This window comes from Nansenia antarctica, assembly GCF_963989245.1.
Source record: "Nansenia antarctica genome assembly, chromosome: 6".
NCBI lineage: Eukaryota > Metazoa > Chordata > Actinopteri > Argentiniformes > Microstomatidae > Nansenia > Nansenia antarctica.
In genome coordinates, this window is record NC_137676.1 from 32,604,839 (window position 1) to 32,623,509 (window position 18,671).

At 46.7% G+C, this 18,671-nt stretch overlaps 1 protein-coding gene across 1 annotated transcript; it reads left to right on the forward strand.

Moving 5' to 3' along the window:
* LOC308160445 (growth hormone secretagogue receptor type 1-like) lies at window positions 1-17,341 on the forward strand (the record flags this gene model as incomplete). The annotated part of the gene is made up of 4 exons (XM_080534359.1): window positions 1-309; window positions 10,256-10,727; window positions 16,022-16,355; window positions 17,248-17,341. 4 exons carry the CDS (start codon window positions 1-3, stop codon window positions 17,339-17,341), a joined length of 1,209 nt encoding a protein of 402 aa, XP_080390485.1.
* Between the last annotated feature and the right edge of the window lie 1,330 nt (window positions 17,342-18,671).

The following is an 18,671-nucleotide window of genomic DNA, read 5'->3' on the forward strand; positions in this document are numbered from 1 at the left end:
ATGGATACATCCAGCTGTGAAGAAGAAGAAGAGGTGCATTCTGGGATAGCCTCGGCCTCCTGCCTCAACCAATCAGACTGGGAGGAGGATTGGGAGGGGGCGGGGCCATCGTTCCGGTGGGCGGAGCTGCTGACGGTGACAGTGGTGTGTGTGATGCTGCTATTGGCCGGCTCCGTGGGCAACCTGCTGACCATCCTGGTGGTTTGGCTCCGCCCCCAGCTGAGACGAAGCTCCACCTACCTGTACCTGAGCAGCATGGCCGTGTCTGACCTGCTACTACTACTACTGATGCCCCTGGACCTGTACAAGGTACACACACACACAGACACACACGCGATGCGTCGTTACATCCCTACCTTTAACGCTGCCAAATTATATATGGACGCCATGATTATGTCACATCTAACATACTACGTTATGCAGTCAGTATAGATACATATTAATTTGGGGCATTTCACTTATCATTTATAGGCAACTATGGGTGTTAAAAGGGTGCGACAAGACACTCCTACACGTGCGCAAAATTTGTGTTGATTGTGATCTATGAAAGGAAACAGGCGTGGGACTTGTGTTATACATCCGAATCTTGGTGTGCGTAAACGTTCTTCTTTGTCTACGTACGCAAGCTTTTACGCCTTTCACGCCTTTTTTCTATGCAAAGCTATATACATGAGGCCCCTGGTCTGGCTGGGGTTAGGGTTAGGTCCTTTAGGACTCTGGAAGGACCTGCCTGAGGACATTAGACTAGATCACTCTTGTTTTTTAAGCCTCGCGTTTGTAGACAAGGCTTTAACAGATTAGGGTTAGACTCTTTAACTGATTCTAGGTTAGAGTTAGACTCTTTAACTGATTCTAGATTAGAGTTCAGCCTGGTACACCTGGGACCGACCAAGGACAGCAAATGCCCGATTATCGGATGGCTCTAAAGATTATCCTACAAGATTATCCTGTGGTGTGAGGTGTGTTAAGAGTCAATTTCTCCCAACAATCTGCTCGGAAAATGGTCGGGGCCGACGATCGTAAATATTAAACGTGTTCAATATTTACGATCAAAGGTCCTCGTGTGTGGGCAACTCCCGACAACTCCCGAGTAGGGTTGCCAGATGAGCTGGTTTTTGGTGGATTGAGCGGTTTTAGACTGTCGTTAGGCTGGAAATTGTCAATCCCATCTGGCAACCCTGCTCCTGAGTCCGATTGTGACGTGGATGAAATGTAGCCAATCAAGAAGCGACTTCTTCTTTTCGTTCTTCAGCATTTGTCCTGTTGCGCATGGCTGCCTCGTACAGGTCAGTCAGGGTACTATGTTAAGCGGGGTACACACATAAGGATTTTCTGCGATTTCAGCGATTTTCGGATGGCTGAAAACAACAGAAAACGCCCGATTATCAGATGGCTCTTAACATTTTCCTATAACAAAATCCTGTGGTGTGAGGTGTGTTAAGAGTCAATCAATTGTCAATTGTCTCTCCCGACAACCTGCTCGGAAAATGGGCGTGAATGTGAAATGTGTTCAATACTTAGGACCAGAAATCATAGGGTTGCCAGATTTTTGGGTGGAATTAGCGTTTTTAGACTGTGGTTAGGGTGGAAAATGTCATTTACATCTGGCAACCCTGCGCGCGAGTCCAACTATAACGTAGCCAATCAAGAAGCGAGCTGACTTCTTCTTTTCGTTATTCGGCACTTTATTTGCCCTGTCGCACATGGTTGTCTCGTACAGGTCAGTCAGGGTACTACGTTAGATAATAATAATAATAATAATAACTTTATTTGTATAGCGCTTTTCCTGCAAACGTTGCGGCTCAAAGTGCTTTAATCATTATATAATCTTAATTTAATTATTTTGTTATTAAAAGGATGGGTTCACGCGAGATTTCTGGTTTGGGGAACGAGACTGGAATCTGTCGTTCCCCAAGCCCATTTTCCGAGCAGGTTGTCGGGAGAGTTGATTGCACAATTGAAGAGAATTGACTCTTAACACACCTCACACCACAGGATTTTGTTATAGGAAAATGTTAAGATCCATCTGATAATCGGGCGTTTTCTGTCGTTTTCAGACATCCGAAAATCGTGACTTGGGGAACGAGACTCTCTAGACTGTCGTAGGACAGATCTTTATGTATGTGGTGTGCTGTATTGGGAATACCGGAGCACACCACACACAATCAAAACTGTTCAATCCATGATTTTTTATCTTCATGTGTGGGGTCTCTCTCAGATCAAAAATCTGTTAAGATTTTGAAAATCTTGATGTGTGTACCAGGCTTAAGATGTCAGGGAAAAGGTTACTTAAAGCGGGGTACACACATAAGGATTTTCAAAATGTTAACCGAAATCTTATCTGAGACAGACCCCACACATGAAGAAACAAAATCTTGGATTGAACAGCCTTGAGCGGGGTACACACATACGGATTTTCTGCGATTTCAGCGATTTTCGGATGTCTGAAAACAACAGAAAACGCCCGGTTATCAGATGGATCTTAACATTTTCCTATAACAAAATCCTGGGGTGTGAGGTGTGTTAAGAGTCAATTCTCTTCAATTGTCAATCAACTCTCAACCTGCTCGGAAAATGGGCGTGGGGAACGACAGATTCCAGACTCTCTAGTCTAGAGTCTCGTTCCCCAAGCCAGAAATCTCGCGTGAACCCATCCTTTTAATATTGCCTTTAAATTACCAAATAATTAAATTAAGATTATATAATGATTAAAGCACTTTGAGCCGCAACGTTTGCAGGAAAAGCGCTATACAAATAAAGTTATTATTATTAAGACGAAGTCAGCTCGCTTCTTGATTGGCGAGCAGGGTTGCCAGATGGGAATGACATTTTCCACCCTAACCACAGTCTAAAACCGCTAATTCCACCAAACAATCTGGCAACCCTATGATTTCTGGTCGGAAGTATTGAACACATTTCACATTTGCGATTGCCGGCCACGCCCATTTTCCGAGCAGGTTGCCGGGAGAGATTGACTCTTAACACACCTCACACCCCAGGATTCTGTTATAGGAAAATGTTAAGATCCATCTGATAACCGGGCGTTTTCTGTTGTTTTCAGACATCCGAAAATCGCTGAAATCGCAGAAAATCCGTATGTGTACCCCGCTTAAGATCCATCTGATAACCGGGCGTTTTCTGTCGTTTTCAGACATCCGAAAATCGTGCCAAAACCGGCCAAAAACTCCTTATGTGTGTACCCCGCATAAGGGGCGATGTCTCACTCATCGGGGAAAAAGTATATCATTCAGTTCAAACAAGGCAAAAAGGATAACAGGGGTCTCTCCACTGGAGGGACTGGCGGTAGGTAGCTGGACTCCATACATTCAGTACTGGGAGTGGGGCTCTGTTAAGAGTTGTGTGATATATGTCCTCAGTTGATATATAATGTGTAATGTGTAATGTTAAGATTGTGCCACAAGAGGCGCTAAGGCGCAGGGTATAGGACGCATGCCTGCGTCATCACGTTCATGTGTGTGTTGATCACCTGTGGGGAACTATGTTAGTTCAAGACTGTCACCGTGAGACTGATGTGTGTACAGCCCGCCAATAAATATGCCAGGCTTGGCTAAAGGTGATCTTCATCGTGTTTCCTCCGAATGCAACGTTAGCTGCACAAGTATAGGTTAACTTAACAGGTTATGGGCCCAGGAGTCATTCGGGGAGAAGTTTGAAGATTCATCATCGTCAGAAAGTCGCAGCGAACCGCGTGCTGACGGGATAGCAAGAAAAAGCTAACATGGATCAACGAGGAACAAGCAGGTTCTCTCGACTGGCATTCGACGGAGATGAGACAAAATATGAACTTTGGGAGACCAAAATGCTGGGACAATTTCATTTATTGGGGCTAAAGAACACGGTCCTGGGGGAACCGAGGACTGAAGCCGAAATGGCGGCAGACGAAAAGAAAAATGCCGACGCATACGCAGAGATGATTCTACTGTTGGATGACAAAAGCCTATCATTAATTATGAGGGATGCGGCCAACAACGGAAGAAAGGCTCTGAAAATATTGAGAGAGTATTATGCCGGGAAGGGAAAACCCCGGATAATTAACCTGTACACCATGCTTACATCGCTTCAGAAAGCGGACAACGAAAGCATCATGGACTACATCATCAGAGCAGAAACAGCCATCACAGCACTGCGGAATGCAGGTGAGACGTTGGGAGACGGCCTACTAGTGGCTATGGTCTTAAAAGGACTGCCTGGGAGTTTTAAGCCATTCGCAATACACGTGGCACATACAGATGGTAACATCACATTCGCAGAATTCAAGACTAAGCTAAGAAGTTTTGAAGAAACAGAAAAGATAAACGCAGCTGAGTCGAGCGACAGTGTGATGAAGACCCAAGGGAGAACCGGACGGCGACCCGCCAAGACAAACGCACGCGACCGGTACAAAGAAGATACAGAGGTGGTCTGCTTCAAGTGTGGCACCAAAGGCCACCGAGCGAAAGAATGTCGACAGAAGACATGGTGTAGTCGTTGCAGAAGTGACACACACAAAGACTCCACGTGTAGGCGTAAGGAAAGAAAAGATGGCGCGTGTAAAGTCTCAGCAGATGGCGACGCTGACTACGCGTTCAAGATGGGAGACGGAGAGACCGGTACCCAGCAGCAGTCGGCGAGCGGCGTCCAGGAGAAAGGATTGATGGTGGACACGGGGGCCACATCTCATATCATCACCGACGTGACCAAGTTTAAAGACTTTGACAGCACTTTCAGACCAGAAAAGCACAGTGTCGAGTTGGCAGACGGCACCCGGTGCAGCGGGGTCGCTCAGAGAAGGGGAGATGCTGAGGTTTCTCTGATCGACAGCAGTGGACGACGGCACAAGGCGACGCTGAGAGACGCTTTGTTCATACCGTCATACCCCCAGAACATCTTCTCGGTGAAGGCGGCGACTAACGGCGGGGCCACGGTCGTTTTCAAAGAAGAGAAAGATGCACTGATAACCAGAGACGGTAACAGATTTGACATTCATGTATATGGCAAGTTGTATTATTTGCATACTGAAGGTGAATCTAATGATAAGTGTAATGCATGTCACGACATACAGACATGGCATGAGATATTAGGCCACTGTAATTATGACGATGTTCTAAAGTTGCAGAATGTGGTTGAGGGTATGCAGATCAAGGGCAAAACAGGTAGACCCGAGCAAGAGTGTGAGGTGTGTATTCAGGGGAAGTTTGCACAAACCAGAAATAGAGACCCTGATACTAGAGCGGAGGCTCCCTTACAGATGGTACACACAGACCTTGCAGGTCCTATAGCCACAGACTCAATAGATGGCTACAAATATGTGCAGTCGTTCACAGACGATTACTCGAGCGCAGTGTTTGTATATTTTCTGAAAAAGAAAAGCGACACAGTACAAGCTACGGAAAAGTTCCTAGCAGATGTATCCCCGTACGGGAAAGTAAAATCCATCAGATCCGATAATGGAACTGAGTATACATGCAATGATTTTCAAACACTGTTAAGGAAAAACAAAATTAGACATGAAACGTCAGCTCCGTATTCCCCACACCAGAACGGGACTGCAGAGAGGGGTTGGCGTACTCTTTTCGAGATGGGTAGGTGCATGATAGTTGAAAGCAAGCTACCAAAACAACTATGGCACTACGCAGTACAAACAGCAGCGATGGTACGTAACAGATGCTTTAACAGACGTACAGGGCAAACTCCTTACCAGCTGCTGACAGGCAAGAAAGCAAATGTATCTAAAATGCAGAAGTTTGGGTCTGTATGCTACACGTACAAACAGGACAAGGGAAAACTAGATACCAGGTGTGACCAGGGGTGTTTTGTGGGATATGACAAGAACAGCCCGGCATATTTGGTATATCATTCAGATACAAACAAAGTACAGAAACACAGGCTAGTGAAGTTTGTGAGCAGGGCAGCTGTAGAAAAACAGACACAGACATGTGAGACAAACTCAAATGATGACTATAACAGTATGGGACAACCAAGGACTAGCGAGACCACACAGGAGGCCAATAGGAGAACAGAAAATGCTGAAGAGCCAAGTGAACAGAGTAGAAGTACACATAGTGGTAATCCAGGTGCAGTGGTGAGGCCTAATGACCATAACCAAACACAACAGAGTGTGACAGGTGATGAACCTGAGAGTAGGAGGTATCCAACCAGAGAAAGGAAGAAACCGAGTCACTTAGAGGATTTTGTAGATGAAGACAGTGATAGTGATGGGGTTCATACCACAGTAGACTACTGCTACAGGGCGGTATGTGGTGTTCCACAGACTTTTGGAGAGGCTATGAGGTCAGATAACTCAAAAGAGTGGGTAAAAGCCATGGATGAGGAGGTCCAGTCGTTAGAAGAGAACAAGACATTTACCCTGACAACCCTGCCAATAGGCAAGAAAACAGTGGGGGGTAGATGGGTTTACTCTATCAAGAGTGATATAAATGGAAGAGACAAGTACAAAGCACGGTTTGTGGCCAAGGGTTACAGCCAGGTAATGGGGATAGACTATGGGGAGACGTTTTCACCCACAGCAAACCTGACGAGTGTAAGGGTGGTGTTACAAAAAGCAGCACAGGAGAACCTACTCCTACACCAGATGGACGTGAAAACAGCGTATTTGCACGCTCCCATAGATTATGACATATACATCAATCCACCAGAGGGTTATGAAGAGAAGGAGGATGATCTAGTGCAGGGGTGCCCAATACGTCGATCGCGATCGACCGGTCGATCGCAAAGGTAGTATGGGTAGATCGCATGGCATTGAAAAAAAAAAAAAAAAAAAACGAAAACGAAAACGAAAACGAAAAAAAAAGTTCGCCTATCATCCATCCTCACTATGGCTTTTGCCACTTGATTGACGTACAGGTAAGCCAGTCTGAGATCTGATCTTTTCACCTACACCTAACACACGGTTCACCACGCATGCGCAGTCAACAGCACCAACTACAAAATAGCCTTCCAATTTCTACTATTTACTATATAATACTAAATAAAGGCTATACAAATGAGTGGGGAAGCTGGACCAAGTAAGAAACCAATAACGTATAACTTCCATCCAGAATGGGAGGAGGACTTTTTTACACGATGTGATATTGGAAATGCGTCTGTCTGATCAGCAAATCTACGATGGCTATTTCGAAGAAGGGAAATGTGGCAAAAGAGCGAAAACGTACGGCTGCAACGATAGCTTCTTATCGCGTCAGTCACGTTCTTGTTAAACACAAGAAGTCATTCAAAGACAGCGAAATTGTGAAAAAAGTTTCTCGAGGCTGCAGATTGCCTTTTCGATGACAGATCCACAGTGGCTGATGACACCTTGCAACCAGCTCCTACAGCCCTGACTATTAGAAACTAGCTGCCTCCTCCCAGTGCCAGGTCTCCCACTAAGGTAGAGAAATGCATTTATTTCCTCCTTTCAAACTAGGGAACTACCTGTTTTGTATCTGGTTTACTTTTCTGTTTGTTGGATCAGTAGTTGGCTATGTTACTGCAGACTGGCTGTCAGTGTGTGAGTGAGAGAAAGTGAGTGTGTGTGTGTGTGTGTGTGTGTGTGTGTGTGTGTGTGTGTGTGTGTGTGTGTGTGTGTGTGTGTGTGTGTGTGTGTAAGAGAGTGAGAGAGAGAGAGGGAGAGAGAGGGGGAGAGAGAGGGAGGGTTTGTGCTATGGCTCCCTATGCAGACTGGCAAATGTGTGTGTGTGTGTGTGTGTGTGTGTGTGTGTGTGTGTGTGTGTTTGTAGTACGTGCATGTACGTTTGCGATGTTGAAACTAGACTGGTAGATCTTGGCAGACTGGCTACTTGAAAAGTAGATCTTGGTTCCAAAAAGTGTGAACACCCCTGATCTAGTGTATAAGCTAGAAAAATCACTTTATGGTCTTAAACAATCGGGGCGAAATTGGAATAGAGTCTTGCATGATTGTTTAACTGAAAACGGGTTCACACAAAACCCAGCCGACCACTGTGTTTATGCCAAAGAGTCAAAAGACGAGAAGGTGATCATAATCATATGGGTCGATGACTTGATCATTGCAGCCAGCAATGAGAAGGTTTTGAGAGAGGTGAAAGAGATGCTCGCAGGAAAGTTTAAGATGAAAGATCTCGGCAGTCTCAAACATTTTCTGGGTATCGATTTCAGCCAATCCGATGGATGTGTAAAGATGTCACAGGAAAGGTACACTAACAAGATATTACAGCGTTTTAATATGCAAAATTGTAGAATTAGAGAAACGCCTTGTGATCAGAAACTGGAATATACTGAGGATGCAGTAAAGATGAATGATGTCAGGATGTACAGGGAGGCTGTAGGAAGCCTTATATACCTAACTACTTGTACCAGACCAGATTTAAGTTTTGTGGTAAGCAGGCTATCACAGTACTTTGCTGAGCCTACAGAGGAGCAGTGGGTCACTGTGAAACACACATTGAGGTATCTCAAGGGCACTTCTAAGAAAGGGTTACGTTTCAAAAACGACAGTGAGAAGCTAGGTATACAGGCCTACAGTGATGCTGACTGGGCATCTGATGTCAGAGACAGGCGCAGTACCACAGGGTACTGTGTGAGGCTTAGTAAGAACAGCTCTCTAGTTTCATGGAAAACTAGAAAACAACCTACGGTTGCACTTTCCACCTGTGAGGCGGAATATATGGCACTGGCTTCAACCATACAGGAGTGTCTATACCTAGAGCAGTTACTAGGAGGTATAGATAACTACATGTACACACAAACAATAGTGTATGAGGACAATCAGGGAACAATTGCTCTTGCCAAAAACCCTGTAAACAGACAGAGGAGTAAGCATGTGGACATAAAGTACCACTTTATCAGATCTACTGTAAGTGAGGGGAGAGTTATTTTGATGTATTGTCCTACAGATGACATGGTTGCTGATATAATGACAAAACCTGTAACTAAGTTGAAACTGAAGAAGTTTGCAGCTATTATTTTTGGAGTTTGAAATGTGTAAGACAGGGGTCCACTTTCATTCTGTATTTTTTGTTCTTTTCGTTCAGATTGCAACAACCTGAGTACAAGTGGGGGTGTTAAGAGTTGTGTGATATATGTCCTCAGTTGATATATAATGTGTAATGTGTAATGTTAAGATTGTGCCACAAGAGGCGCTAAGGCGCAGGGTATAGGACGCATGCCTGCGTCATCACGTTCATGTGTGTGTTGATCACCTGTGGGGAACTATGTTAGTTCAAGACTGTCACCGTGAGACTGATGTGTGTACAGCCCGCCAATAAATATGCCAGGCTTGGCTAAAGGTGATCTTCATCGTGTTTCCTCCGAATGCAACGTTAGCTGCACAAGTATAGGTTAACTTAACAGGCTCCGTCGCACTCGGGCTTCTCTACCTCCGGCTATCCTGTATTATGCTCGTCACTCGAGGTCTCGTTCTGGGGTTCTCCCCTCAGGTCATATCGGTCTGATCACACAAAGACACGTTATTATAACTTTCACATTCAATGTTCGTTACCGCAGAGCGGTGCTCACCCTTCTCGGTGTCATACTGGCAAATGCTGCCACGATGAGGGCTTGGCAGGTCTCTTTATTCCCATGTCCACTCCGCTGGCACAGCTTTTCCGCGTCCGCTTAACGAGCCCGCGCTCGCCGCTGTAGTGATTGGCAGACGCGGTTCAGCTGTGCGAGCGGATAGTAGCAACTATCAATTATCCTGCCTAGGGGCTCGGCGTGCTGTCCATCCTACTTTACCCCCGGCTTAGGGGCGCTGGGTTGCTGTCCATCCTACTTTACCCCCGGCTTAGGGGCGCGGGTTGCCACACACTGTTTTAAAAAGGTGCTGTATGAATACAGTTTATTATTATTATTATTATTATTATTATTATTATTATTATTATTATTATTATTATAATCATGGTGGTGATGATGATGGTGGTGATGATGATGATGATGGTGGTGGTGGTGGTGGTGATGATGATGATGATGATGATGATAGTGATAGAGATGATGATGATGATAGTGATAATGATGATGATGATGATGATGATGATGATAGTGATAGAGATGATGATGGTGGTGATGATGATGATGATGATGATGATGATAGTGATAGAGATGATGATGATGGTGGTGATGATGATGGTGGTGATGATGATGATGGTTGTGGTGGTGGTGATGATGATGATGATGGTTGTGGTGGTGATGATGATGGTGATGATGATAGTGAAAGAGATGATAATGATGATGATGATGGTTATGATGATGATGAAGGTGTCTTTCTCTCTGTCTCCCCTAGTTGTGGCACCCCAGCCCGTGGTTGCTAGGCGACGGGGTGTGTAAGCTGAGTGTGTTTGTGGGGGAGTGCTGCACCTTCTCCTCCATCCTGCACATCACCGCCCTCTCGCTGGAGCGCTACCTCGCCGTCTGCCGCCCCATCAGGGCCAAGACCCTGGTCACACGGGCCCGTGTCCGCCTGCTCATTGGCTGTCTGTGGTTGGTGGCGCTGGTCAGCGCCGGGCCGGTGTTGGTGGTGATGGGGGTGGAGGAGGTGGGAGGGGAGGGAGGTGGAGGAGGGGAGGAGTGTCGCTGTACCGACTACGCTGTCTCCTCCGGCCTGCTGGCCGCCATGATGTGGCTCTCCAACATCTACTTCCTGCTGCCGCTGAGCATCCTGGGAGTCGTCTACGGCCTGATTGGCCGGAAGCTCTGGCTCCGCCCCCAACGGAGCAGCCGAGACCGCGCCCAGCGTAACACGGTCAAGATGCTGGGTGAGATAGGGGGTGTGAGAGGGGGGGGGAGGGAGGGAGGGAGGGAGGGGAGAAGAAGGGGGGAGGGTGGGAGGGGGGAGGGAAGGAGGGGGGAGGGAGGGAGGGAGGTGGGAGGGAGGAAGAGAGTGAAGATAAGTGTGGAGTTCTTCAGAGGTCCATTTTAGGCCCCATGTTGTTATATACTGTATATACAGTTAGGTCCGGAAATATTTGGACAATGATACAATTTCTATAATTTTGTCTCTGTATGCCACCACAATGGATTTGACATGAAACAATCGAGATGGAATTGCAGACTTTCAGCTTTAATTCAAGGGGTTGAACAAAAATATTGCATGAAATGTTTAGGAATTCCAACCATTTTTGTACACATTCCCCTATTTTCAGGAGCTCAAATGTGATTGGACAAATTAATATAATCATGAATACAATGTAAATTTTTTCATACTTTGTTGAAAATCCTTTGCAGGCAATAACTGTCTGAAGTCTGGAACCCATGATGGACATCACAAAATGCTGGGTTTCCTCCTTTGTGATGCTTTGCCAAGCCTTTACTGCAGCTGTCTTCAGTTGTTGTTTGTTCGTGGGTCTTTCTGCCTTTAGTTTTGTCTTCAGCAAGTGAAATGCATGCTCGATCGGGTTGAGATCAGGTGATTGACTCAGCCATTGCAGAATATTCCACTTCTTTGCCTTAAAAAACTCCTGGGTTGCTTACGCAGTATGTTTTGGATCATTGTCCATCTGTATTGTGAAGCGCCATTCAACTTTGCTGAATTTGTCTGAGTCTGAGCAGACAGAATATCCCTAACCACTTCAGAATTCATCTGCCTGCTTCTGTCTTCTGTCAAATCATCAATAAACACTAGTGACCCAGTGCCTTTGGAAGCCATGCATAACCATGCCATCACACTGCCTCCACCGTTTTTTACAGATGATGTGGAATGTGCCGGATCATGAGCCGTACTTTTTTCTTCCAGGTTGATCTTAGTTTCATCTATCCAAAGAATGCTGTTCCAGAACTGGGCTGGCTTTTTAAGATCTTTTTTGGCTGGTCTAATCTGGTCTTTCTATTCTTGAGGCTTATGAATGGCTTGCACCTTGTGGTGAACCCTCTGTAGTTGTTCATGTGAAGTCTTCCCTTTATGGTACACTTGGATAATGATATGCCTGCCTTCTAGAGACTGTTCTTCACTTGGCTGGATGTTGTGAAGGGGTTTTTCTTTACCATGTAAGGATCCTGTGATCATCCACCACTGTTGTCCTCCATGGACATGCAGACCTTTTTGTGGTGCCGAGCTCACCAGTGCGTTCTTTTTTTCTCAGAATGTACCCTACTAATGTCCCCGCTATCTCTTTGATGTCTTTTTTGGTTGTTTTTGCAGGCTAAGGATGGCCTGTTTCACTGCATTGAGAGCTCTGTTGACCGCATGATGTGCGTATACAGCAACAGCGTCCAAATGCAAATGCCATACTTGGTATCAACTCAGAAGTTTTACCTGCTCTAATTGATAAAGAAATAATGAAGGAATAGCCCACATTGGGCAATGAAACAGCTTTTGAGTCAATTGTTCAATTACTTTTGGTCCCTTCTAAAAGAGGGATCATATTAAAGAGCTGTAATTCCTAAACCCTTCCTTCAATTTGGATTTGAATACCCTTACCCTAAATTTCAGATTCAGATTCAGATTCAGATTCAGATTCAGATAATGTTTATTGCCATTATGCTTGACACATATAGGAATTTGTTTTGGCATTACAGTAAGTGTGTTTATACTTTTTTCACATGTATACATGAACAAAAACAAATGCAAAAACAGGACAACACAGGACAGACAGTCCTATGACACTATGAATTGAATAGTGCTATATATATAAAGTGCAATGCAGAGGTTTTCAAAGGTCCAGTGCATATTCAGTCCTGAGCAGACTTGGGGGCGGGGGGTAGGGGGAAGCCAGAGTCATTTATCAGCCTGGCGGCTGAGGGGAAAAAACTGAGCCTGTGACAGGCCTTTGCAGTTTTAGGCAGCCGCAACCTTCTCCCAGAGGGAAGCAGGGTGAGGAGGCCGTGGCCGGGGTGGGAGGGGTCGGCCATGATCTTCCTTGCCCTCCTCAGAGCCCTGGTGTTGAGGGAGGGCAAGGGACAGCCGATCACCCTCTCCGCTGCACGTATAACCCTCTGCAGCTTGGCCTTGTCCTTGGCTGTTGCAGCAGGGAACCAGGTGATGATGGAGTGGGTGAGGATGGACTCTATGATGGCCGTGTAGAACTGGACCATCATGGACCTCGGGAGCCTGAATTTCCTCAGCTGCCGGAGGAAGAACATCCTCTTCTGGGCCTTCTTAGTGAGGGCCTCGGTGTTCCGCTCCCGAGAGATGGTCATGCCTAGAAAGCGGCATGACTCCACGGAGGCCACCGGGGTACCTCCCAGCGTGATGGGAGGGGGCAGGGCTGCTTTCCTGCGGAAGTCCACCACCATCTCCACTGTTTTTAGAGCATTGAGCTCCAGGTTGTTAAAACTGCACCAGCTCCGCAGCCCCTCGATCTCACCCCTGTAGGCAGATTCGTCCCCCCTGGCGATGAGGCCCACCAGGGTGGTGTCGTCTGCAAACTTCAGGAGCTTGACCGAGGGGTGGCGGGAGACACAGTTGTTGGTGTACAGGGAGAACAGTGCTGGAGACAGGACGCAGCCCTGCGGGGAGCCCGTGCTGGTGGACCTGGAGCTGGAAATGCTCTTCCCCAGCTTCACCCGCTGAGACCTGTCAGTCAGGAAATCCGTAATCCACCTGCAGGTGGAGTCCGGCACCTGCAGCAGGGATAGCTGGTGCTCCAGGATGTGTGGGAGGATCGTGTTGAAGCTCGTTAGCAAGAGGGAGGTTGTCGGACATCAGCGGGGACTTGGGTTTGTAGTTGGTGATGGTCTTGAGGCCTTTCCAGACGGAGGCGGAATCCCCCTCAGAGAGCTGTTGCTGCAGCTTCTCCGAAAAGCGATGCTTCGCCTCCTTCACCGCTTTGGCGAACCTGTTCTTGGCCTGCTTGACCCGGTCCACGTCCCCACTGCGCCTAGCCACCTCCTTCTCCACATTTGCCGGAGCAAATCTCCAACCTCAGACACCTGAGTTGGGATGAAAACCAGGGCTTGTCGTTGTTAAAAGACTTCCTGGAGCGGAGGGGGACACACACCTCCTAGCCAAAGCTGATAAATGATGTCACAGTGTCTGTATATACATCCAGATTGTTACCAGCCTCTGGCCCCGCCCACTCCACCAAGTCCTGGTCACAGCCTGCCCTCTCCAACCAGGCGCAGAGTCGCTCGCATGCCTCACTGGACCACACCCTGAAGCGCCGTACAACAGGCTTAGAGAGTTTTAACCTCTGCCTGTAGCGAGGGATCACGTGTATGAGTATATGGTCACTGTAGCCCAGCGCAGCACGGGGGACAGAATGGTAGGCTTGACGAGCTGTGCAGTAGCAATGATCCAGAGTGTTCACCCCCCGGGTGGGACACGTGACTTGCTGCCTGTATTCGGGGAGCGCCCGGCTAAGATTAGCCTGGTTAAAGTCCCCCATAACAACAACAAAACTGTCCGGGTAATTTCGTTCCACACTCATCAATTGCTCTGCCAGTGTGTCTACTGCTGCGGTGATGTCAGCATCAGGTGGAATGTAGACACACGCGAGAATGAATGAGCTGAACTCGCGGGGGGAATAGAATGGACGACAGAGGATGAATAGGGATTCTATAGCCGTGGAACAGTGTTTGTGGAGCACTGTCACCTCGGAACTCCAGCGCTCGTTTAAAAAGAACAGTAATCCACCACCCCTAGACTTGCTCACCGCCTCGAAGTCTCTGTCAGCCCGGAACGCGGAGAATCCCTCTAGCTCCACCGCCTCGTCAGGAACAGATGGCGACAGATGGGTCTCCGTGAACGCGAAGACAGCCGAGGAGTGAAAGTCGCTGCTCCTCGCAACGAGACACCGGAGTTCATCCATTTTATTGCATAGGGAGTTCACGTTGCTCAGGAATATGCCCGGTAGTGGTGGTCGCGTCCCCCTCCGCCGTAGGCGAACCAGGCAGCCGGCTCTCCGACCTCGCTGCCTCCTGATCCACCTCACAGCACTGGCGAAAAACGCGGTGCCCCTCACAAGCATATCCAGAATGTCCGTGGAGCGGGTGAGTAGTTTGGGGAAGATGTCCGGTGGGGTTAAACCCCCGATGTGCAGTAGTTCGTCCTTTGTGTACGACGTTAGGCAGGACACAGAGACACAGAACAGACAGAACACAACAAACTGTAACGCCATAGCTGCCTTGGGCGGTGCCATCTTGGATCTAAAGCTGAGAGTCTGCACTTTAAGACCACATTCATTATATAACTGTAACCTGAAGATGTTTTGGCAAACAGCTAAAATAAAATAAAATCTGTCTGTGTCCAAATATAATAATAATAATAATAATAATAATAATAATATCCTGTGCGAACATCACAGTGACAGCATGCTCCTGCAGATTCTTCCTCTACAACATCAGAAGAATACGTCCATTCCTCACCAGAGAAGCAGCTCAACTCTTGGTCCAGTCACTGGTCATCTCCCGCCTTGACTACTGCAACGCACTCCTGGCCGGGCTCCCCGCCTCCACCATCAGACCTCTTCAGCTCATCCAGAATGCTGCTGCCTGTCAGGTGTTCAAGCTCCCCGAATGTTCTCATGGTACCCCCCTCCTTCGCAACCTGCACTGGCCCCTGATAGCAGCACGCATCAGATTGAAGACCCTGGTGCTTGTCTACCGGGTGGCAAAGGGAACAGCCCCTGCCTACCTGCAAGCAATGGTCACCCCCCCCAAACATCAGCTTGTTCACTCGGCTCCTCCACCTCTGCTGGTCAACTGGCCCCACCACATCTACATGGTGGCAGCAGTCACGCTATCCGGTGATGACTTTCTACCGTCCTGGCTCGCCGCTGGTGGAACAAACTTCCCACTGCTGTCAGGACTGCAGAGTCACTCCCTATCTTCCGCCTTAGACTGATGACCCATCTCTTCAGGCTACACCTGAAATGCTCCTCCTGAGACATCTACTACCTCCCTGTATTGAAAAGAAAATCTTCCTTCTAGCACGACGACTGCCAATGGCTCCAGGCCTGAGCATAGATTACTTTTTCCTGTTATGACTGATGGAGGTCCTCTTGCAGGTATGATTCTAACCCTAAACCTCCTCCTCTCCTTTCCTCCTCCTCCCCCTCTCCTCTCCTCCCTCCCTCACTCTTCCTCCTCCTCCTCTCCCCTCCTCCTCCTGCAGGTATGATCGTGGTGGCGTTCGTGTTGTGTTGGCTGCCGTTCCATGTGGGCCGCATGCTCTTCACCGTGTTCCGGGGCTCCGCCCCTGACTCCGCCCCCGTCTCCGACCCCGACTCCGCCCCTGACTCCGCCCCTGATGCCACACACGCCGCCGACAACGCCACACACCCCGCCCACGCCGCTGCGCCGCTCCAGGTGGACACACACACCCTCTACTACCTAAGCCAGTACTTCAGCCTGGTGTCCACTGTGCTGTTCTACCTCAGCGCCGCCATCAACCCGCTGCTCTACAACATCATGTCGGCCCGCTACCGCCACGCCGTGCACAGCCTGCTGCACGCACACACACACACACACACACTCTCACACACACACTCACACACACACCGCTCACGCCTGGCCCCCCCAGGCACCCCACAACACTCTACTACCACGCTGTAGCTAACACACACACACGCACACACTCACACACACACACATACACACACACACACACACACACACACGCACACACACACACGTACACACACACACACAGACACACACACACAAACACACCCTCCCTCCCTCTGCTGAGGAGATGAGGTAATAAGGGGTCATCCTCTGCCGGTGTTCATATTTATGGTCTCTCTGTGTGTGTGTGTGTGTGTGTGTGTGTGTGTGTGTGTGTGTGTGTGTCTGTGTGACAGATGTCATTATAGTGTCTGTGTTCCTCCCCATGTGATGTACTAAACGAATAAACTTTTGTAACTTCATCTCTGACTTGCATTTTGTGTGTGTGTGTGTGTGTGTGTGTGTGTGTGTGTGTTACCATGGTGACTGGAGAGTGAACCCCAGGGTTATTGATGGTCTGAAAGAATGATTGGGGAGTTACTGAGGTCATTGATCAGGGTGTGTGTGTGTGTGTGTGTGTGTGTGAGTGCGTGTGTGTGTGTTTTTCTGTGTGTACGAGTGTGAGTGTGTCTGTGAGAGTGTGAGTGTGCCTGTGTGTGTGCATGTCTGTGAGTGGGAGTGTGAGTGGGAGTGTGTGTCTGTGTGTGTGGGAGCTGTAAGGTTACTTCGTGCTCAGGCTTCCCCTCCGACTCATCACAAGGGAACCAATATATCAACACACACATACACACATAGTACACCCAGATCTAAAGAGTAAGTGTATACCAAGAATGTTGTGTATGGCCTTAAATGGATACCTGGGCTGGTTCAGGGCTTGTGTACACTGTACTATAGGTACGGTGAAGAGCATGCGGCCCACATGGAGCAAGCCTTTAACAGAAGCCTTCACACGGTGAAGAGCATGCGGCCCACATGGAACGGCAGCTAACACAACACGCCACCACGATCATACCTGCAGGAGGAGGAGGGGAGAGGAGGAGGAGGAAGAGCGAGGGAGGGAGGAGAGGAGAGGGGGAGGAGGAGGAAAGGAGAGGGGGAGGTTTGGGTTAGAATCATACCTGCAAGAGGACCTCCATCTGTCATAACAGGAAAAAGTAGGTACTAAAGGTAACATAATGTAACATAATGTAACATAAGGTAACATAAGGTAACATAAGGTAACATAAGGTAACATAATGTAACATAAGGTAACATAAGGTAACATAATGTAACATAATGTAACATAAGGTAACATAAGGTAACATAAGGTAACATAAGGTAACATAATGTAACATAAGGTAACATAATGTAACATAAGGTAACATAAGGTAACATAATGTAACATAAGGTAACATAAGGTAACATAAGGTAACATAATGTAACATAAGGTAACATAATGTAACATAAGGTAACATATTGTAACATAAGGTAACATAAGGTAACATAATGTAACATAAGGTAACATAATGTAACATAAGGTAACATAAGGTAACATAATGTAACATAAGGTAACATAATGTAACATAAGGTAACATAAGGTAACATAAGGTAACATAATGTAACATAATGTAACATAAGGTAACATAAGGTAACATAAGGTAACATAATGTAACATAATGTAACATAAGGTAACATAAGGTAACATAATGTAACATAAGGTAACATAATGTAACATAATGTAACATAAGGTAACATAATGTAACATAAGGTAACATAAGGTAACATAATGTAACATAAGGTAACATAAGGTAACATAAGGTAACATAAGGTAACATAATGTAACATAAGGTAACATAAGGTAACATAAGGTAACATAATGTAACATAAGGTAACATAATGTAACATAATGTAACATAATGTAACATAAGGTAACATAAGGTAACATAAGGTAACATAAGGTAACATAATGTAACATAAGGTAACATAATGTAACATAAGGTAACATAATGTAACATAAGGTAACATAAGGTAACATAAGGTAACATAAGGTAACATAATGTAACATAAGGTAACATAAGGTAACATAAGGTAACATAATGTAACATAATGTAACATAAGGTAACATAATGTAACATAATGTAACATAAGGTAACATAAGGTAACATAAGGTAACATAAGGTAACATAAGGTAACATAAGGTAACATAATGTAACATAAGGTAACATAATGTAACATAAGGTAACATAATGTAACATAATGTAACATAAGGTAACATAAGGTAACATAAGGTAACATAAGGTAACATAACGTAACATAAGGTAACATAACGTAACATAAGG